Source organism: Coptis chinensis, chromosome 7 (assembly GCF_015680905.1).
Source record: "Coptis chinensis isolate HL-2020 chromosome 7, ASM1568090v1, whole genome shotgun sequence".
Lineage (NCBI taxonomy): Eukaryota > Viridiplantae > Streptophyta > Magnoliopsida > Ranunculales > Ranunculaceae > Coptis > Coptis chinensis.
The window spans coordinates 28,979,905-29,004,142 of NC_141462.1; the positions used below are offsets into that span (position 1 = coordinate 28,979,905).

The 24,238-nt window shown below is 35.3% G+C and overlaps 1 protein-coding gene across 2 annotated transcripts; it reads left to right on the top strand.

The window, feature by feature from the left end:
• Positions 1-7,305: 7,305 nt before the first annotated feature.
• On the top strand, positions 7,306-21,804 carry PHT4;5 (phosphate transporter 4;5). Of its 2 annotated transcripts, XR_015200771.1 has the most exons (16): positions 7,306-7,825; positions 7,911-8,056; positions 8,133-8,232; positions 9,002-9,054; positions 10,037-10,111; positions 10,242-10,322; positions 10,561-10,622; positions 11,769-11,863; positions 16,301-16,416; positions 16,950-16,986; positions 18,631-18,726; positions 19,201-19,260; positions 20,073-20,214; positions 20,339-20,391; positions 21,277-21,363; positions 21,471-21,804. XR_015200771.1 is itself a non-coding variant. In XM_086569986.1 (15 exons), exons 1-15 carry the CDS (start codon positions 7,526-7,528, stop codon positions 21,570-21,572), a joined length of 1,545 nt encoding a protein of 514 aa, XP_086426112.1. In that variant the 5' UTR covers positions 7,306-7,525; the 3' UTR covers positions 21,573-21,804. The 2 variants fall into 2 exon arrangements, 1 of the variants encoding a protein (XP_086426112.1); XM_086569986.1 differs by lacking the exon at positions 19,201-19,260.
• The last annotated feature ends 2,434 nt before the right edge of the window (positions 21,805-24,238 follow it).

The following is a 24,238-nucleotide window of genomic DNA, read 5'->3' on the forward strand; positions in this document are numbered from 1 at the left end:
ATACTGACTTGAGGAATGGGAGCGTCTTATCTCTTGGTAAGACCCTTTCATTTCTCGCTTGAGTTTTTCTCTATTTACATCACTTTCGGCTTTCCAGCTATATGGGGTTTATAATACATCTTTTGATTTTCCTTGACCACGGTCTACGTGGGGTGTGGTGGTGGGATTGCCCATGCCATCATTTCACGCCATGCCTCAAACACCTATGGTATAAGAGTTGAAAGATACTCGCCACGTGTGCATAGTGAGTTTATATGAATTTTGGTTACACACAAAACTATGCGTTCAATTGGAACAGAAATCCCAACCCCAAGTATAAATTCTAGAAGGTCAACAATTGTTAGAGCACATCTAATGCATACAAACTAAAACACCCTGTTTTCATGTCTCAAATTTGCTAAATATTTTTTTTCCTCAGACTTTTTTTTTCCCTCCAAATATGTTGTGGTGTATGAAATGGAAAACTTATTGGTTGCATTTACATGGAACAATTCAGCAGTATTGTTTTGTTAACTATGAATGGATGACTGAGTGACTCTCTTTTTGGTTATTGCACTACTGGATTTGTGTTGTAGAATATCTCATACTCTACTTCCTTTTCTTTCATCGTAGTATATAACATATTTTACTTTTCACAATAGTAAAAGGTGCTCCCTGACCTTTATAAAGTTTGGCTAAAGATTGTGATCGTCAACCATAAGTTTTCATGTGTATAAGTGGTTATCGGGTGTATGCTAATATCAGAGTGGTTTAGGAGTTATAGGTGATAGTAGAAATTGCATGTCAAGTGTCCAGAAATCCAAACGTGGTTCTTCTGGTGTAAATGCTGAAACAGATTCCTTTGTATCCTTAAGCATGGTTTCTTTGCTAACAGCTTTTGTTTTTAATCATCCACTGATTTCGTATCCAGTTCCTTTTGGTCTATTGTCTTTCTTAACATCTCTAACAGGATGATACCGATGATCTGAAAGAGTCACCCATACCCAATATGGAATCCTCAACTGTTATGGAAGAGATAGATGCAAAACACAGGTTATCTGAATCATCAGAAGATCCAGAAGAAGATAGCGGGGAAGAAGATCAACACATTAGCAAAGGTGAAATACTGCCCAAATAAGAAGCATTATATGTTTCTTTTATACATCTTTTGCTCTAGCCTTCATTGTATTGCATAAAGTGCCATTACATATAAATGATACACTACCAAATAAGTGATAAGTGATTTAGAAGCTGTTATTTGCGACCACAATATTGTTCTTTCGCCGTATATTCAAATGACTCTGAAAGGACTTGCTTATTGTCATAAGAAATGGGTCTTGCATATGTAATGTATATATATTATTTTTGTTATGGAATTTTTTGTTTTTGTTGTTGTATTTATGAGTTTGGGGTGTGATGGTTTTTGGTTTTTAGGAAAATGAATAGTACAGAAAGTGCCTAGAAAAGAAATAGACAAATCCTAATAATAACAAGCCCATTTAACGAGTTGCCAACGCTTTCTAGGCCTATAATATCTCATAATCTACTATGAATAGGAGAAAAGCAGGCTATATATATCTTCTGTGAATTGGAACAATATCCCCTCTGCCCAGATATATAGAATTATTGTTGTTGGATCAGATACTGTGACGTTAATTAGTAAATATCGTTGTCTCTTCCTTATCGATCAATGTTTAAGTTTGGTTAAGGTAAGCTGGCATGTAAGTAAGAAGAGAGAGAAGTTTGGTGCATATATAAAGGTATAAATGTGACATTTGCTAGACGAAATCAAGAAGCACAAGTACACACAACAAATATCTCCCTCTAACTTCAATCAAACCTGACTTTCTTGATTTCTTCCCTACCACTTTCATCACATTATTCGCTATAAGAACTACTATTTTTACTTCCATACATATCATTTGAGATTTCAAAATATATATGGCACATTACTGCACCATGCCATGGCTCTTTTTTAACCTAATTCTTATTACTAATTTTTCACATCGAGCAAAAGTTCCAAAGAGTCATCATCTTCATTCGGTGACTCTCCAGTTGATTCGGTAACAATAATCATCTTTTGACAAAGACTTAAGAGCGATTTTAGGCCATATGGACGTGATTTATTTGGAGGTAAAACCAACCGGGACGATTTTCAAATGGCAAGGTCCCCGGTGATTTCATTTCGAGGCCTTTGGGTGCAAGCCGATAGTACCCGAAGATACTTGGATATATCACATAATATTTCAGAATTCTCAATCGGTGTTAACCCACGCTGCCACGAACCGGCGGCTTGGTAGCCCCGATCGCAGGTTTACTCATTAAGTATGTTGTTTTGTCCATATGGCCTGGTTTTGTTTTGTTTTGCCTTTGAATATTTTTTTGTAGGTGTGGTGTCTTTTATGTCAACGTGAATCGGGTATGGTGTTGGTGCGATCAAAGTTTGAGGCGATCGATACATCAACCATCTCTAAGAAGTTGCACACATAGTTTGTCCTATTGATCACTGTCATCTGATGAAATGCGACGTTATCAGGAAAAAAAGGCCAATAAATCATACGCCTATCACCGTGGAAGCAATAAAAACAAGATAGCAAGAGAGATTCATCTCATTTTATGTACGAACATAAGGTACTACAATGAAAATTCCTACCGTCTCTCGCTCCGATTCTTATTATGTATGGATGTGAAGTATTCTCCCCTCTCTTTGATCGCCAGTTTAAGAACTCTGCTGCATGTGATTCTATAATGAGAATAAGATTGTTGTCCTTGTGGCGGTTGCATTATGAAAGTCTTCAAGAGGGAATGGTGGCGATTCGCAGCAGCTTGCTAAATGAGGAACAAAATCCCAAACCATTAAAAGGTCCCCACACAATCCATTGGAACATTGAAATCCCTTGATGGAGTAGGGCGTCGGTGAGGACTGGATCATCGACATCAGGTTGCACAAGAAGATCATCAATTGGGTATTTGATGGGTTCAGCTGGCTCATCTTCTACAAATTGAGAGATGATAGAACTTTAGTGAAAACGCCAACCATGAAATACTTTCTCTTATGAAATGTCAAATTGTCCTCGCCATTGCTACTGATTTCTTCATGACAAAGAACATATCAACTAAGAATGTACTACAATCCTACTTACCTAATCTATGCACAAAGGCATTTGTACACCAAAATTGAAGAGCTAGAGACATGAAATATAAAAACAACACTATTTTGATGAGTAGTGACGTTAACAAAAAAATCAATAGTGACAATGTAACAAAAGAACTTCACCATTGGGAAAGTAGTGACGTTTGAGGCAGTCAACTTCACAAGTGGTGTTGGTGCAGTCAGAGTTGTAACTAGACAATTCTGTTCTAAATACATGCCTAGAACTTAAATTTTTTTTATACCCCATTCTTAATTTTTGATGATTTATTCATTTTATCATTTATCCGATTTTATGAATTCGAAATTGAAAAAAAAAAAAAACTTATTATGAAATGCTAACTATCATTGTTTGTGTTGAATTGATTGGGGTCTAAATGTATGTGACAATGGAACCAAATCGAACAGTTTAGCGACACATTTAATTGACCTTTTCACCTATGAGTAAAGTAATAGGTAATCTAAATTTTCAGTAAAATAGGTGTTTGACGTGTGTCAAATATGGCAGCTCTAAATGAGGCATTGATCATGAAGTCTAGCGGTGGTTGGCTACAAATACTGATTGGGTGGAGAAGTACACAATTCCAGCTTTGCTCGGCAATTATCCATGAACCCCCAAGATGTTCCAAAGAATAGCATCAACGGACTAACAAGCTTAACATGTTTCAATTGAAGCCGCATCAACAACAAATGTCACCTCAGCCACGGGAACAACAAAGAAGCAGAACAACAAACCGGTCACAAAGCATGAGTCGGAGCAATAGAATTATTGAAAAGGAGTATTTTTTTTTGGTAATACTCATAAAATGGTACCTTGGACGCACCAGTGGTCGCTCGCCGCTTTTCATGCACCCACTTAACTATCTCGAAGTTTAGCGACACATTTAATTGACATTTTCACCTATAAGTAAACTAATAGGTAATCTAAATTTTCAGTAAAATAGGTGTTTGACGTGTGTCAAATATGGCAGCTCTAAATGAGGCATTGATCATGCGAGTCCAAATGACTAAAAGTCGCTAAAGCACAATATCCCATAATAACATATGGTTTTGCAGTATTTTTCTAAGTCACTTCAAGTACATGATACATTGAAGCAATCCTTAGATTATTTCGGGCAATAGCAAAATTTAGTGTCTAAATATATGTAGTTATGAACATCATTTACAATGGAATTTCCCAATATGAAATCTATCCCGTGAATTAGAATGTATAAACCCTTCAAACAAAGTATACATATATTATAAGCAATGAATCATTAGCTATTAATATACATATATGATTTATTCAAGTAGATTTTAGGCTTTTGAGTCATTAGCTATCTATATAGCAAGTCCGGCCATAGGCCGGGCCAAATGGCTAGTTGAAATTAATAGATTAGTCTGTTGAAGGTCTATTACCAATAATTCAAAACTAGCTTTGGGCCAAACTAACTACGTCAAAAGGTATTTCACTTTCACCATTTTTTCTTTGCTTTTGCAATTAATTTCTCCTTTACATGAGGTATTAAAGTTTAAAGTTGATAGTTATTAAAAAAAAAACTATGCAAGAAATCAGTTCAGCCCACCCTGCATAGAACTTACCCCCCACTACATATGGTGTTGAACATACCTCGCGCGAAATATCAATGATTTGTAACTGCAGTTGTGTTCTACGTTCAGTTGCCGAGATCTGACCAATGATATTTACCCTTAGGCCTTGATGGTGGTTTAATTGTGCCAGAGTGCAAGACCTCCTAGGAGCACTCCCAACTGTAAGGTTTAGTCGACACACGAAAAGGATGGTGACTAAAATTATTTTCTTTTAACTTTCTATACCTCGTGAACTCCATTTATGTTAGTTAATCAAATAATCAAATGTCAGGGTTTATAGCAATCTTTTGATTTAAGGTTTAATGTGTGAAATAGAAAACCTTACTTGATTCATATTATTTGAAGTTAATTCAATTTGCCAGTTGAATACCGATTTGCTCAATACTTTGTCTGCCATTATGCACAAAAAAACAGAGACAGACTAATATGGATTTAGAGGAGATGAACAACGACTTTATAGTAATAGTATTTTATTAAGAAGCCGTAGATTTAGATAAATCAATAAAACGTCATTAGCGCAATCCCAAAATGGCGTTTTGGGGTTAGTATTTTCTCTCAATCTTGAACCTGGAAACTGTATAAAGCCACATTTTTATCTACTGCTATTATTTTGAATAAATTAATTATGCATTTTTTGCCGAAGCTTATTATTCTAAGGTTTACCAGTTATTGTCCTGGTGTACACGTTGAGATACATGTTTTCTCATGTTATTATTAGTTTATCGGGTGTTGAAATAAACCCAGGGACACCATATAGTCATTTATCCAATAAAATCTGAGAGCGGCTTTGTATTTCTCAAGTAATATTCTATATGCCCGTCCTATTTTTTTTGGTTCCCAATATAGACATTGTATGCATCATTTGAAAATAATAGGAGGCATAAAGTTCATATTTTTGTAGTATAAGTCCGTACGATGATATATCTTCCTATATGATAATCTTAAATTATGCTGATTTATTTGTTATAACTTATAAGTAAACATAATTGTTTTTGCATGATATGTACTGATATTGATATTTTGGTTGATAATTAAATTTTAGGAGATTATTAACTTTATGTTGATTATTGTAATCTCTTGCAATATATAAATTAGGTATATGGTTTTTTTCTTCCAAATTATCTTTTATTGCAATCTTTTTATGTGTTGTAAGTGTTGTTGAGGTTTTGTATATCAAATAAGAGGGAATGTGTTATTCCGGCAATGTTCGAGGGAATGTCTTTGCGTTGCTGCTGGTGTCGCAAAAGGAATGCTACCTTACTTGCGTACAAAAGAATGTCACTCAGTTTGATTGATATTATCTTTTAAAATGAAGTTTATGTGAATTTCCAGCAGAGTTTACTTTACAATCATTGTGTTTGGTTTTCTTTTAGTTCCTTATACTAACCTACCTATATATGTGTGTGTAAATGTTTATAAAACCTTATTATGGCATGACGGTTCATTAGGTTATGATGATTACTTGAACCTCCTCATTGATATTGGATTTAACCTGACAATGTATGATTTTGAGCTTTGAATGATTTTAATGTTGTATATATAATAAATTAAAATAAACATAGTAATTCGGAGGCTAATATCTAAATAATAGTTGGGCCGAATTTAGATTATGTAGTAAATGCTACGGTTGAGGATGATACCATTTACCTTAAACAAACTTCATTTCAGATTTCAATATTAATTTGCCTTTTGAGCTCAGTTAGAGTGACCACGTCATTGAGCCAGTTATAGTGTCTACGTCATTTGCTAATTACGAAAAATCAAAGGACTCGACTTCTAATAAACAAAAAGTTTCCTATTGCTAAAATTCTCCCCCAAGACAAAAACCTTATACCGTGCCATGCCTCCACTGTGGTGCGGCTCTTTCATCTCCACCCAAAACTTCATGATGTAAAAAATGTCATTGTTTGTGTTTTTAATTTTGTTGTGGCACGAGGTTTTTTTTATATAAGATGACATTATTAATCAAATTTATATAAGATGACACGTATAAATTGTGTATTACATATGTGTCTTTAATCAGATTTACTATTTGCAAGATTTAAGGTCATGTCTTCATCAACTAAAAAAAGACTTTATTAGTTGCAAGATTAAGAGATTGAATAGGTCGTAGGTAATTTGAACTACTGAAAAGTAACTATGGTAATTTTATGAAAAAATGTTAATTAAGATAAAAAACTTATTTTAGAAACATTCAGTGTTATGTCTTATAAAAAAAAAAAAAAAAAAAAAAAAAAATTAAGTGGTTTTATTATCATGGCTTCATGTGGATTATTTATTTTTGAGTACTTTCAATTTTAAAAAGAAAACAAAGTTCATTATTACGGACAAATTCATTTAAAAATACGACTTCTTAATAAGGATAATCTTATCCACACAATTAAACTGTTTGAGATTTGTTGTTTAAAATTTTGAATACATGGCTATGTAAACGGCACCCGTTCACTGAACGGGCTACGAAATCTGCTTGTTATTGCACTAAATCAATGTATTGTTGAAGACTTGAAGCTATGAAGGTATGCAAACTAGTGTTATGATACATCGATATCTTATCTTTGATAAGTAGTACATTTTCACGTGACCAAGGAAAGATTCTGGATCCGTATTCGATCCCTCTTCCTTCCCAAGCTCAGACTAACTAATGGTGTGACGTGTAAGGAGATCGACCATTGGAGACAAAAAACTTCTTATCCAACACGGATCACCCAATTAATACTCCTCCCAAAAATCGAAGCACACTCCCCCTCATAATCATCATATATAATAACTTAATAAACAGACAACACAAAAAAGAAAAAAGAAAAAATGACGAATAATTTGCCAGTATTCAAAATGAGAGCACACCATTATTATTCTCCACAAAAACATTCTCTCTCCCACAACTATATCCGGTTACATAATCGTCATTATCATAGTACGAAAACATTTGCTTCTCAGCAGCAAAAGATTAGTAATAATAGTAGTAAAGAAAAAGAAGAGGAAATAAAATTGATACCGATACTACCTTGTTCTAATTCCAACTGGCCACCGTGGAGGAATGTTCCAGAACGTTATAGACTTATTGGAACCACCTCACTTGCTTTTGTTATTTGTAATATGGATAAGGTCTGTAAATATATATGCTCATGCTTTGTTTGTTTGTTTGTTTAAGTGTTTTTATTTATTGTTATTGTATTGTTTTAATGAGTAGGTGAATTTGAGCATTGCTATTATACCGATGTCGCATCAATTTGGATGGAATTCATCAACGGCTGGATTGGTGCAGTCATCATTCTTTTGGGGGTATGCTCTGAGTCAATTGCCTGGTGGATGGCTTGCCAAGATATTTGGTGGAAGGTTAGTTAATGTTAACTCATTTGGTTTACTTACTTTTAATTTCGAATTAATTATGGCCCCCTGGGTTATGATGCAGGAAAGTCCTTGAAATTGGAGTTTTGATGTGGTCTTTAGCTACTATATTAGTTCCTTTTGCGGCAGGATTTATGCCAGGACTTGTCATGTCAAGGATCTTAGTAAGTTCATTTGATATTATCCTCTAGTATTTATGTGCGAGCACAATGACTGTGTGGATGAGCAGTAAGATGTGCTGTATCTAACACTTGAACCCAATTCGAAAAAAAATTAATGTGTACAGTATTTATAGGATTGTTACTCTACTAGAATATGCCCCATGCCTTAAAGGCTCTCATTGGCATGCTTCCGCCCGTGAGTAGTTTCAAAATGAAAACAGGTAAATCGAAGTTGCGTCGACGAATGTTGCTCACGAGTTTCACTTTGTTTCCCATGCCAATAGCAATTTCATGCCAGTCCTAGAATAGGTTCTAATACATGCAAATTTTGTTATGTACGTATTTGTCAGGTTGGGCTCAACTTTGAATCACCGACGGCTATTTATGATTTATTTTTCAGCAGTTTTTAGATTATTATTACATTCTAAAAAAGAATTGAACAGCTGACCAACTTGATGGAAGTTGACGTTAGAGCTGTTTCGGTCCATTGTTTTACATGAAAATTATTGGACAATATCATATTAACAGAATCAAAGCATGCTCCTCGAGGAAGTAGAAAGAATATCGGTCGGTCATTGGTGGTGGAAATCAATCTGCACCGTTCTTTCTCTTTGCCTGAATTTGTCTTTTAGTGGCAGAAAAAAGTGTATATTATTATATAGATGTCCTGTTTTCCGCATCTGTGAAGTAGATGTTGCTTTAATTTTGCTGATTGCCACTTCACATTTTAATTTTCGTTATTTCTTTCTAAGTTATCCAATTTTTAATCCAGGTTGGAATAGGAGAAGGTGTTTCCCCATCAGCTGCAACTGACCTTATTGCCAGGCATGATATGACAACCTTCTCAATAGTTTAGTAAACATATTTTTGATAGACATTATACACGAGTTTAATGAATAAGCTTTCTGTTATTTAACTATGCTCACTTCTAATGCTACACTCTAATGGTGACTCGTGGTTTATATATCTCATATTTGTTGGTGTTGAGTCTGCACATTGTGAAGATAATCTTTGCTAGTTGCCATGTCTTAGTTTTATAAAAGAAATTTGTTTCATCTTGCTATTTCTTTTCCATCTTTAAGAGGTAATAGACAGAGTTATGGCAAATATTAAAAAGTCGATACGGGTTCACCGAGACGGTGTTGTGCTATGACTCCAATAGACACATGGATTTGCCCAAGTTTAAGCAATTATAGCGACCTATAAAAAATTACTAATGCTAGTTATGAAATCCTTATGGCTACTTTCAGGTTATTATTAAGACTTCTTTAAAGTACAGGGTAAGTAGACATGAACACCCTCCCCTGCCCCCCAGCTCTTAGCCACATTTTACCTCTTACGTGTAAGTCAATTTCTACATAAAGAAAAAGGTGTCAATGGCTTTAAGCAAACCAAGGTTTTAGGTATGCCTGAAGCAAAAACAATGTGATTTCCGAAAAAAAATATACTTCTAAAATACCATAAAAATAAACCAGATAGCATGAGCCATTGTTCTGTCTTTGTATCGAGTTTGCACCAAATATATACTATTTTACGTGAGTACAAATCCTTGCTGTTAACAGAAGACATTTCTTTATACAAAGTTTTCTTCTCGTTTATGGATAGATCTCAGTGGTTACTTTGAATCCAAACATTGATGATAAGCACGCCTCCTAGATGCGCTATCGATGCAATAAGATTGTGTCCATTTTCAAAGAATAATTAATAATTGAATGTAAATTTGGTGTTATACTATTGCACTCCAATGAAAAATCTTATAAATTTTATATTTGCTTTCTCAATTTTTGCTTTCTCTTCATCATGATAGGACAATACCACTGGAAGAGCGCTCACGAGCAGTAGCATTTGTTTTTGGTGGATTAAGTGTAGGAAGCGTTGCGGGGTGTGTACTTTTCTATTCTGATGCATAATGAATTTTGGTCTTGTTGGATGTTTATAATTCTTATATTCTATGGTCTACTTGTATGATGGAGCAGTTTAATGCTCACTTGTCTCATTGTACAACTTTGCAGGCTTCTCTTGGCTCCTCCCTTTATCCAAAGTTTTGGCTGGGAATCTGTTTTTTACATATTTGGATTCTTTGGAATAATTTGGTAAGTAATACTTGGACTTTAGACGTAGTTTCTAATTCCAATAGTTGTAGCCTAGGACCCAAAATTGTATTTCGGCTTAAAGCATGATCAAAAATCTTGGACCTCCTTGACTTTCTTTTCCTGAATTATACTTGAAATTTCTAGGAAGGCAAGGTCCCAAGTAGTAGCTTTAAAAAGAATAGGAGAATTTGAAGTGACAAACTTTAAATTCTTTTGAAATGATTCTTCATTCATGAAGGTGTTTGGGATTTCAGCTTGTCGAAGAAGGACAGCCTTCTCATGCCGATGAAGTCTTGTCAAGTAAGTATTTGGTTTTCTTGTTTCTTTTATGTCAGTGTCATTGTTTGGGAAATGAGAACTTGATCTTGGTGTTACTTCTTTTCTTGATCTTGGAAATCGAAGCTTCCAAGCGTAACAAGTTTCTGAATAATAAAGGGTATAACCTTAATACCCTGAAGAAGACACATAATTAAACAAGATTTTTGAAGTTTCTTAGGTTGGAAAGGACTCTATGGGCTTACTAGTTACTCTTCTTTCAAAGTCGGCCCTTTATATAATCTATGTTATACCCTGACACTTACAGTCTAAAGAATTTTACATTAACGTTTAGGCTTTAGGTGATTTATGCAACTGGTTTTTAGACCTAGGTGGATAAGGAATTAGTGATGAAATCCAATCCTCATCTGAGGCGGCTTTTATGCCCTTACTAATGATTCATATGTAAATGCACAAAACAAAAACAATGATCAAACAGAAAGTTAAACCTACTCTTAACTTTTTATGACCCTAGTTTAGCAATTTCCAGATTTGGAATAAAGATTTGTATGGGAGGGTAAATATTATAGTTCATTGCATATAACCTAAGGCTATATGGCTTTTTGGGAGGCCATTGTATGGGTAGTTTGGATTTAAGAAAAGGGATAGGAGAATCTTCGAACACAAGTCCAAGGAGATGCACATGATTTTGGGGTGAAAGAAGTTTTATGTGATTGGACTAGAGATTTCAGATTTCGCAATGTTGTGTAATTGGGACAATCTTGTGATGTATTTTCCTTTTCTTTTTTGGAAGGGTTAGTTCAACACTTCAACATCTTGGCAAGGGAAGTCTTCCTTATTGCGAATGTAATTTTATTCTCAGACTGAAATATACTTTTTACCGATAAAAACAAAAGAGGATAAGTTTTTTGAAATTAAATAACTACAATGTGCTCTCACCAGATTTTAGTGGATATTTTTTCGAAATGCTATTATTTTAATATTTTTAATTACAGATAGAAGAGAAATTCTAATATGAATTAAATAGCAGTTTGTAGTTATTTTTGGTTGGGAGGTATACAAAAGTATTGCTATACATTCTCTCTATACCAATTTTAATTTATAGAGATATATTTCCTACATCTTGTAGTTTCATTCTAGTCTAAAGAATTACACTTCTCATGTTTGCAGGTAGATCCGAGACAAATGGTAGTGTTCCTTTGTCACCTATATCTAAGATGAAGGCACAGTATACTTCATTGAAAGAGATGGGTGACTCACTAAAGGTATAGTTGGTTGGATCTTAAGAATTTTCTCTCAGCAAAATTTGTGAACTATAACTTACTAATACCTGCATGCTGATGTTTAATTACTTGTAGAGTATGCAAACCGGCCTAATTGGTCAAGTTATATTTACTCTCTTTTTCGGTTACAAAAGTTTACATTACCCACTTAGGAACCTCGGATCCATGGTCACCTAATCTTTGTGGATATGATCTCCTCGCATTGATTTTCTCCAATAAGATTCAGCTCATTACAAAGTGTCTGGGGTACCAAATAGAGACTTTGGAATTGGTTGGTGCAGAGGTTTTCACTGATTTTTAATTCCGGTAGAAATTTTGGAATTCTCAAATTTTATGTGGAAAGGATCTGTTTATATTTTGTTTGGGTATGGACAATGGAGTTATCGACAAATAAAAATAGCTATAAAAAGAAGTTAAACTGTAGAACAAGTCATCCTACACCAAGAAATATACTGCTGGGGAGTAAGGCAGCATATGTATCTTTTTTGCTCTACAAAATATGCCAGCACACACCAAAGGTCTCCACTCAAAAGTGTTTCCAGAATATAAGAGAAACACAAAAGATACCTCTTCTGTATGGCACATGTTGAAGAAAGGGTAAAGAAGTTCTTCGGTGTCAAGGATAGTATGTAAGTCTAGGTTGGGTTATTGCAAGTTTGTTGGTGGAAACCTTGTCACATGTAGTAGCAAGAGGAAATCTAGAGCTGCTATTAAATTTGGGCATCCAACTCAAAACCAATTGGCAATGAGTGGAGAGGTCCCATGATTTATTCATTTTAATGCGAGGCTTTAGATACCCGAAATGGGATTACAAATCTCAACATTCCCTTTCAGGTGTGGCATATCTTGAGCATGTGGACAATTTTTTAGGTGGGTGATGTGGAGTACATGAGACTTTTGGACTAGAGAAATAACCCGCTTTGAAACCAATATAAATTTGGGCATTCATGATCCAACTCAAAACCGATTGGCAATAAGTGGAGCGGAACCAAGATTTATTTTATTTTTTATGGAGGATTAAGTTACCCTATATGGGATTATGAATCTCAACAATTTCTCACTCTAGTTTTAAGGTGGGTTACCATTAATGGTGATGCAAGGAGAGTTGAGATGATACAACGATAAGTAAAACCAGTAAGAAAAGGTGAAAAGAGGAGACAACAGAAAGAGAAGTTGAATTAGGGTTTAAGAGAGTTGTAGAGAGTTATATTGTGATGTGATAGGCGTCATAGGTGTCCTTTTTAGGTTTTTATTTTGTTGTTTTTTATTATTTATTTTTTGAGTTTATTTCCATGCCTGCCCAAGAATAAAGCCCGGCTAGCTAGTTTGAAGGGTTTAAAGAGGCAAGGATATTATAAATAGGATAATGGCCTCCTTACAGAGTTGTTTGAGGTTTTTACGAAATGAACAATTTTATTATCGAGTGATATTTTTATTGAGAAATTGAGTGTTAATTTAGTTGTTTTATTATTCCGCTCCGTAATTCATATCAAAGTGGTAATCAAAGCGACTGATTCTTGGAGATTTTTCTATAAACATTGTTCATCGCGTAACTCTGTTCACATTGAGTACTGTTTGCGTGACACTACCCACGGAAAAAAGGGTTTTGATTTATTATTATTATTATTTGAAATTCGACTATGGGAAAATTGTAAGTTGTGTTTTAGAATTCAGGAATCGAAGGAAAAGGTTGGTATGAGAAAGTTGCAGGAATCCGGTATAAAAATGGTGATGTTAGACCTGTAATGAAGTCCTTTTGGAAGCAAGTGTCAAGGGAATTGATCTCCAAAATACCACGATTGGTAGTGAGGTAGAAGGTCGTCAGATTTTTGAACTCACAAGATGAAGGAGAAGTGGGAACAGATGTGGAAATTGGTTTTAGAAAAAGCAGAAGCTGCCTTAGTAGAGTCAGGAACTGCACGAAAGTCGCAGCTCCCATACATCATTAATGGTGTTGACATTGTTGAAGCCAGTAAGCCATAGAACCGCTAAAAGCCTCACCTGCATGTGCTCTTACCGTTCTCTCTGCCTTTCTAGTGCCCTGGAAGCTGCTACAAAGAAAAAGTCCATGGTAGTATCCCTTTCAGCTGGGGAGATGCCAGCTTTCCGCCGCTTGTGCACGTACTTCTCTTCCCCTGAGGTTGTTTGTTGTTTAGAAATTTGATAACCATTTTTTTTTTCAGCTAGGGGAGAAAGATGTAATAGGTGTCATAGGTGTCGTTTTTAGGACCCTTTTTTATTTTCTTTTTATAATTTTATTTATGGCTATGTTAGCCCAAGAATAAAAGCCCAGCTAGTTAGTTTTAAGGGTTTTTAATGTTTAACGAGGCAAAGATACTATAAATAGAATTGTAGCCTCCTTACAGAGTTGGTTCAGGTTCTTACTGAAAGAACAGTTTTGGTTATTGACTAATATTTTCACTAAGAAATTGAGTGTTAATTGAAGTGCTTTATTTTCTGCTGTGTAATTCACATCATATTATCTCTCTATCAAATATCTATTTAGACTACTAATTACAGGGTGTGAAAAGACCCAATAGACATTGTCACAACTCAATTCCTTACACATACCTGGTACTTGACTCTCATTACACTAGGTATTGTCTTTGTTGGTACTTCCACATTGCCTTCACTGAGCACTTAACGATATTAAGCGCATTCTGTGATATCTTAAGGTATGTTGCACTGCGTTGTTGGTTTTTCAGGAGTCTGCTTGTACTCCTGTTCATGCCTTTTCAAATGCCAACTCGGCTGGTTACCTTAACTCTTGTCGCTCCAGCACTCTTTGTGTTTCTGCGTTACAATGGAAAAATAGTCAAGTTAGATAAATCAAACATGCGCAGAAGTTGTGCAGTCTTTCAAATGCAGTTAAACATACACACCAAGTTCTCCTCTACGCTGATTGCCCCTACTCAAAAGTAGGGAGAATTCAAGACACTTGTATTTTGATTACCCCTACTCAAGAGTGGTATGGCAAGGTGTTAAGCCGCAACTGGGCATGGGCAACATTATTTCTAATTCTAATGGTGAATGGCTACAAATTCTTCAAACATGTAAAAGCAACTCTGCTGAATCTGAGGTATGGAGAGCAGATATCTGTGCTACTGTCAGTGCCATTTGGCAGGAAAGAAACATGAAACTGTTTGAAAGGAAGTCTAGGCCACCTCAACTGGTTATGGTAAAGCTCCTTGAAGACATGAAGAACTACATTCTCAGTTTTGTTAAGCAGGTGCCTGATTGCATGAGCACTAGAATACTCTTTGACAGATTGGGTATCTGCATCGGGTACAAAGCTAAGTTACTTATCCTTTGTAAGTGGCTGTGCCCTGAGAATGGTAAGGTAAAGCTTAATACAGATGGGGCTGTCAATGCAACTAGCAGAGGTTTTGGTGGTGCAGCTCGTGCTCATAATGGGAGAGTTTTGTTTGCCTATAGTGTGAATCACTAGACCAAGTCAGTTCTCTTGCAAGAGTTGGAAGGCTATAGAGGCAGGTTTAGAAGGATGTATACTTCTTGGCCTGAAGAATATTCATGTCTGCCCAGACTCTACTCTAGCAGTGCAGATTGCGAAAGGTGTTGTTGAACCGCCACCATGGTATTGCTTAAACACAGTACTGTCTATTGGGATAAAAGTTGCTGAATTAGAGCATTGTAGCTTTAGCCATTGTTATAGGGAAACTAACTGTGTTGTAGACTACCTCGCTAAGATGAATGTTGGGAATACGGTGTATTACTTCTCTCCACCTTTAGATGATGTCCTAGACAACATTGTAACTGAGGATGCTCAAGGAAAATCTATGTAAGATCTGGATTTTAATAAAGGTTTGGGTCTCCTTATCCCAGTAATTTGCTTCAAAAAAAAAAAAAAGCTCTCCTCTACGCACACGAGTAAGTTGTGAAAATATACCAAGGAAAAGCATTTTCCCGAACAAATTTAATGTTCTCACATCTTTAGTAATGTCTGACTTGATTCTGTTAAATTGCCAATTTCTCCATAAGCTCGAACTTATGTGAAGGGTCAATTATATTAATATATTAGATGCTCATATATGTCAACACTTCCCCTCAGCGGGACACGTTGGAAATACACAGGTAGAAGGACTGGACATCTTCACCTGGTAAGAATTGAACCCGAGACCTCTCAGAAACCAGTGGCTCTGATACCATGTTAAATTGCCAATTTCTCCATAAGCTCGAATTTATGTGAAAGGTCAATTCTATTAATATATTAGAAGCTCATATATGTCAACAGATTCTTCTTTATTTTTCTTTCTTTCTATTTTTTCTATAATCTATTTTGTTTTCTTTTTAGAAAATCTTATAATTTTACTTAGTTTGGACAAGTCATAAAGAGTTATCTTTAGTCTGAGATGCTGTCATTATATTCATCATATGCCCATTTGATGGATGATTTTACAGGATGTACCATGGAAAGCATTCTTCCGTAGTCCAGCAGTTTGGGCAATGATATATGCTCACTTTTGTGGGAGTTGGGGTCACTATACTTGTTTATCATGGCTCCCTACTTATTTCAGGTACCACTATTTATGTCTTTGTAGTTGCCTTTTCTTTCTCTTTTGTAAATGAAGTAAACTCTTTTCACCTATCGATCTGAGAGTTCTTCGGCCTTTTGATCTATTAAACTCTGGGCATTCTCTGCATGGATTCTGAACTAGAGCCTACATTGAAAACTTATCTATAAATCCTACACATCCAAAGAACTGAACTCCGGTGAGTTAAACTTCTTCCTAGGTATAGCGTTAAGGCGACAATGAAGTGGGTTAGTGGGTATAAGTGTTAGTTTCCCTGCTCCACAAAGTTTTGGGATGCCTGCTAGATTTCCTCTAATCTTCTTATTCTGTATGATTCTGTATATTGCTTCCTTGTTCACACTTCACAGTCTCCTCTATGAAATATTTCATATAGTATGAGATCCCATAAACTATGAAATATTCCTCAATATGAAGATCTGACCTAGTACTCCTAGTTCACAGTATGTTTGTTCTCTATAGTCATTATGCAACTAAATAGCAGTAAAGATTTACGTTTCCATCGACATTCCATGCAGTGAGGAGCTCGACCTAAATTTGAGGGAAGCTGCATGGGTAAGCCTTTCATATGATCCTCATTCTTTGTTGTATTAAACTATTTATCAGTCAGTAATGAAATAAGCCTTAATGTTATGGCAAAAGAATTAGAGTTAATCTTGGGTACAAGTGTACAGCAATACTTCAATTGAACTTAAATTAGTACTATATCCAAGACAGTGGTATTCTAGACGATCCTCTGCAACTCATGTTTCATATTGCTATTTACAATGTGAATAATTAATTTTTAAGAAAGTGGTAATGGAAATTTTTATAGGAGAGATTTGATATTGGTGTCACAATGCAACTATAGTACTCAAATGAATACTTCAGAAAATAAATAAAACATTTCCATTGTTTAGGATTTCTTTCATAAGCACACGGGATTGAGAACCAATGTTATGTTATTTTTGCTAGGGCTATAGTATGACAAGTTTTGAGATAATGGGGAAAGTTCAATTTGGTTGTCCCCATGAAGAGCAGTTGGAGCATAAGAATAAGACCAAATGAAAAGAACTTTGTTTTTTTTATAAAAGGAAAAAACTTTGTTTGTATAAGTTCTGTTTAATGTAATAGGAAAGCCTTGCAAGTGACAACTACTGTCCAACATATTCTGGACGAGTTAATATGTCATATTGCGTACGTATTACGGTTGCAGAATATGGACCAAGCCCACATCACAACTTATAGGCTTCCCCTTGAGTTCGTGCGATAGTGCAGAGCTACTATCATACTCAACTAGGGAATCAATATATGTAGGAATCTCTTTGTGACACCTTTCGTTAGCGCATCAGCAACTTGCTTCTCTTTAATGAAGCGTAGACCTACCTCAGTTTGCTTTGTTCTCTCAGTCTGAACTAGATTATATGCGTGCTCATGGAAGCTATACTATTACAAAACATTGATTGTTACCCTTACTTCAACTCCTAGTTTGCTGAACAAAGTCCTCATGAGAGTTTACATTCCCACGTATCATTGCTCTAAATCAGCCTTTGAAATTGAAATAATAGCTTATTTCCCTCTGCCAAGAAATAACAGCTTATATTACTCCCCTCCAACAAAGGAACAATAGCCGAATGTCAACCATCTGGGAGTTATCATTAGGCCCTACTTTAAGTTCCCATGTTTTCTGGTGACCTGGAGAACCTTCCAGCTATGATGTCCATGGACAAGGGTATGGCGCTTCAACAGGGAAACAAAATTTTGAAATTTTGAAGACAGGGATACGGGTGCTAGTATCTTATTTTAGTATGCACTGTCGCACTGATTTATAGATCAAGATTTTTAATTTGATTGAATATTTAAGTTCATGGGCCAACCAATTTGTGATGACAATTGTGCTCGTCTGTTATGTGGAACTAAAGTCTTTAGGCCAACCCAGCATATAATGTACAGGCTGACAATCTGTTAAGATAACCTCTGAGGTCAACTGATGATATATTCCAATTACGGATATGTGGATCAGGGGTTCGAGTATTACCGTTTGTGTTTTATGAGCATTTGCACAGTAGTGTTCCTGGAGTTATTTTATCAGATTGTTGGTATCTTTGGTAAATAGGGAGGGGTCCTTTTTACTAATAATTGTCAGTATGTCTCCTAACATCTAATGAATGTAGATACTAATGACTATAGGAAATAATAAGTTTACGACATTCTCTGCAGGTTTCAGTCCTTCCTCCTTTGGCTTCAGTTCTTGTTACTGGCCTTGCTGCACAATTTGCAGATAGTTTAATAACCAAGGGAGTTGAAACTACGAAGGTATGAGAAAGTGTATGATTCTCAATATTTTTGTCCAGTTTTGAGATGATAAAAAGCTTTCAATTCTTAGTGTGCTGTCCTGTTTATACTTCTTGTAAGATTGTATTAATTTATTCGTGCAATTCCTACAAAGATGATGTGATGATATCGCATATATTGTCTGGCTGAATGTTTTGATAGTTGCATGTATAAAAACTCATCACTTCATCTCATGGTTTTGAAGGAATGTAATGTAGATTGCCTTATTAAGAGAAGAAATGTTGTATACATTGACACGGCTTAAAAATTATTGTTTTGCCAGACTAAATTGGTGGGATAAAGCTCTTACAATGGAAAAATAAATGTTGGACTGTAACTTTAAAATTGAGGATTGCCAAATTTTCTGTCGTCAGAATATTGTTCAAACCTCATGGAGTCATGGTACGTTGTCGATTTTATGATCTCTAACTGAGTCTCTCTGTCCTTTTTTCCTAGTATTGTATTGCACCAAAGTATGAACGGGCTGTTACCCAAAGTGGGGAAACGTTTTAGCAGGTTAGCTTTATATGATTTAAATAAAAGGAGAAATTTCAACAAGATTTTATGTGTACTTTATAAGTTACTGTGATAATCAAAATTTAAGTACTCATTAATTTACATTTTCTCTTGCAATGGTAAAATTCTTGTATATGGAGGTTTGGTACTGTCACCTCTTATGTTCTTTCTTGCAAGTAGGTGGAGGTTATTTTTCTGTTTTGGATCAATTAATTAAATTTCTATTCCACTAATGTTTACGGGGCTTACAAGGTACATACTTCCGCTTGGCTCATCGTAGAAAGGAGCGACCAACACCAATGAGAGTCACCCATGACCCACCCATTACAATAACAGACTCCCATATTACAAGCAAATCCCAATTACCCATTAAGCCATGGAAAGGTCCACCCCTAGACTACAAGACTTGCCCAGTTGAAAAGTTCTTCTCTGATCTCTTTCACGATTTTTTGAAGCTCCCTTCCTTGATGCTAAAAAATCCCCGTATGTTTTATAGTGTCTATGCTATAGTTAGTAGAATGTGCTCCATTATCCATTTACCCTTACTTGAAACAGTTGAAAGTGGTGCTACAACAACCTTACTGGCTTTTGTTTACTAGAATACATCCATCATTCAGAAGGGGTATTGGAATTTTCAGGTGTTTTGATCAATATATATGAATGATCTTAAATTATAATATTCTAGAATATTATTCTGGTCATAAGTAATTAGTGATTTGATTGGATTAGTGATTCTGATCATTTTCTATATGGGGTTTTGATATCTCCGGATTAGTTTATCAGTTTCTGATTTAGCTCATGTGTACATGTAGGTGCGGAAAATTTGTCAATCCATTGCATTTCTGTCTCCTGCAGCTTGCATGAGTGTTTCATCTTTGGATCTAGGTTTACCACATTGGGAAGTGGTGGGGATTCTCACTGGAGGTCTAGCACTCTCAAGTTTTGCTTTGTCAGGTACTGATCATATCAAGCCTGACAGTTCCATTATCCATTACTAAAAATCATCAGAGTTGCGAATTTAGCTATTATTACCAAGTTCTGGCTAAAGACATCAGCTTCACATTTTGTGGTGCTGCAGGACTTTATTGTACTCATCAAGACATTTCTCCTCAATACGCTAGTATACTTTTGGTATGTAGCTTTTATATTTCGAATTTTATTTCTATGTTAATTCTTGACTATTAAGATACCATATTGTTGAATGCAATGCTCGTTCTTGTGTGAATAGATGCCAAAATTTCTCTATTTCTAGTTGCAACTAGGAATATAACTGTGTTTCTGTGTCAGTTTTAGTCATTCTCCTGTGAGAAGGTATTTATAAGAACATGAATTTCAGTCATAGATGCATTTATGGCAATTCGGCCAGTGCAACCCAGAGTAGTCATTATCGATTCAACCCTGAACTATTGTTGTTGTTGTTGTCGGTGGTGGTGGTGGTGTTGGCTGTTGTTGGTTGTAAGACAGTCTATTGGATAGAAGTGTAGAACTATCCGCATCCAACTTCCATGTATAACTAACATTGAGATGGGTATGTGTGTCGACACGGCGATCTATATGAAGTAGGGTTCAAGATGTTACAAAGAACCTCCTTACAAATGAATTACTTGCAAGTGGCATATCATGAAGTTGTGACTAAAGAATAAATTTCTCATTCTTACTTAGCTTTAGGGTTTAAAAGAAAAATGGTATGAATGCATATATGATGTGTTTGACACGAATGCTATTGGACAGTGGTTCTTTTGAAAATATAAAGTGTCCATGTTATATAGCTCCCAACTAGTTGAACAGATGGGGTCTGCACGTACTGTATTCTAGGTAGTAGATGGGACGAGTGGAGAGTATTTCTGTTGGTAGTTCGCACAGCTATGTCTAGCTCTTTATCGTATTGTGTTTTCTTAAGATTTTCTTTCAAACACGCCACAGATGAAGTTGGCAGTAGTATTACATCAGAAGCTGCAAGAATATTAAGTGAGAATAATTTTTGTAACTTCATGGCAAATTATGTTTTCCATTCAGGGAATTACGAACACCGTTGGGGCCGTACCCGGAATTGTTGGTGTTGCACTCACAGGTTATCTCCTTGATTCGACCCATTCATGGAGTGTAAGTTGTCTAATCTGTTAAGAGTAAACTTTGTTGATTATATCCACCTTAACATCGTTAAAGTTTTAAGAGTTCGCTGTTTAATTATTTGCTTTCCATCTTTGCAGCTGTCATTATTTGCTCCATCTATCTTCTTCTACTTGACTGGAACCATTATATGGATAGTGTTTGCAAGTTGTAAACCTCAAAGCTTTTCAAAGATTGATTAACTCAATTGCCATAGTTTGGACTCCCATAGATACGCTTAGTGGCCTAAGAATTTTGACAATCAAGTGTAGCGAGGCCATTTAGTTTGCGTAGTTTGAACTTTGAAACACCCTTCAGTTGTAGTTTTTCTGTTGTATATCCAATTGTACGTTATGTAAATTGTATTGTATTACATATATAATCATGTCACTCACATAGTCGCATTAATATCAAGATCTTTAGATATTTCTGGTACACAATTTTTTACCTGATTGTGTCAGATATGCTCGAGCAAACGATACCAAAACAAATATAAAAAATCATATTTCTTCGTTGTTATTTATTTACTCATATTTCTGATTGAGATGGAAAATTCTACAGTGCTTAGATATGTGGATCTCAATACTTAGCGAGGTGGGCATGCATGCAACTTACAAGTGGGTTACCCGCATTTCTCTTTCCTGATATAATCTTCTCAACCAGTTACAGCAGTAGCATCCCATGCAAGACCTATTTCAATGCATGTAGGTCTTTTTCATAACAGGATCTACTTTTGGTTCTTGACCCAGCTGACTAAATTATTCACAGCTAACCAACTCTAATCTGTCTTTTATGTCCCAACTAACGAGATCAAAGCTGATCTCAAATTCTCAATATATATATATATTCAAGTAAATAATCTGCAAATTAGATACCGCACACGTAACACATTGTTTTTTTTTTATGAGACACGTAACACATTGTGACCATAACTACTTTTTAACTTTCTATACCGATTAACGCATTAACCAGAACATTCTAAACAGTCACTCTCAAATCAAGGTTGGGATAATGTGTGGAGTCATTGTATTAGAGTACATTTGAGACCCAATGCCTTCTTAGCACCCTTTGATATCAACTTTAAAATATATATGACCCCATACTATACGGCAGAAGGTCACCACCTACTCCGTAGTCCAACTCAATCACGCAATTATTTTCACCAGCATAAGTGCACGTGACTTGAACGTGGCAAAGACCCACAAATTGCCAAAAAGTTCGTATCACATTACCACTGGAAGACCTACCAGATTATCAAAAATAAAAAGTAAAAAATGGAAGACCTGCCAAAGCAAATCTATCCTAAAGCAGGAAGTGCAAAAGATGTTCTTTTTTTATTGGCAGTGCCAAAGGTGTTGACATCCTATTTTAATCATTAAACAAACTAAATAGAAGTTAATACACAATTGTTTGTGTTGTGACGACAATCGATAATTTAATGACATTTATTTACATTCGGAGTTGTATACACATAAATAATGAAAATCAGTAAATTTGTAATGACTCTTTAGTTATCTAGATGTATATACAATTTTACAATTTATAAAAGATATATTTGAGAGCAGATTCCCAAGTCTCAACACACAATGAAACATTCAATACAAAAGCAGTGTAATCTCCTACATTGTGACCATGTCTTTGCAACTGTCCCATACCTGTAACACAATTACTATGAATTAGTTGGATTACAAAGTAAGATAACCATGATTATTTACTGACACAGCTACAAAAGTGTGCATGTTAGTGTGATTATCAACTCTATATCCAATCATAGCATTACAAATCAAGTCACAGTAATTCCTATTCCACTCCATAGCTCAAAGTATTAGAAAACCTTAATCTTTGTTTCTCACAGATGTGGATGTTAGTTCAATATCTAAAACAGATGTGGACGTTAGTTCAATATCTAAATTTCTCCACAAAGCTAATGATGGATCAAATCCATAAAGAGTTGATTGTTTAATTAGGATTATTTAATTGAATAAAGCTGGAGGTCCTTAAGTGACGGGTTTGTGCCTCTATACTATTATTTGGCGATTGTCAATGCACCCTTCAGTAGATAACTATTTGGTACAAACTATACAATCCAATTCCAACATTGCCATTCGCACTACCTTACCTAACTAAATGAATGCAGATGCAACATATTTGAGGGATGCACGTATTCATATTATCAACTTAAAATAGAAATGCAAAAGTCTTTAAATAACTTAAAAAGTTCTGATGCTTCTCCAGTGAACAAAACAGAGAAGAGCAAAACATCATATAGATCTACAGATGTATAATATCATATACAGAGTAGTCAGTAAAGAACACATAATAGAAAACTTAATGTCATGTAGATATACAGATGCAAAAGAACCAAATATTTGATCGGAACATGTCTTTGATATAACAGCAAAGTTCCTCATTGAATACAACAGATGTCATCACTGGCAAAGCAAGAAGAGAATTGTGTATCAATGTATATATTATAGATAACAAAACTTCATAGCAAAGTTATTTAAATTGTAAGAAAATTGCACTTACACTTTTATACAGAAGTGGTGCATTTTGACTTGTTGATGTACTCGATTGCTAGTGTGTCATATGTAGTTGCTGCTTCCTCTTGAGTAGCTATAAGAAACAAAAGTTTTTTTTTTTGGGTTGGTAATCTGACGGAGTTAAAGTGAAATTCATAAATACTTCAAGTCCTGAAGTGAAATTGGAATCAAGTGAAGACAAAATCTACAAAGGACCCAAATGAACAATAGGCAAACAAACATCAGAAATTCAAATTTTAAATTGACAGAAAAAATCACAGCTCTTCGCATTATCAAGAACACATTACCCAGTCAAACCTAAAAAAAAGAACAAAAATAGAGTCCAA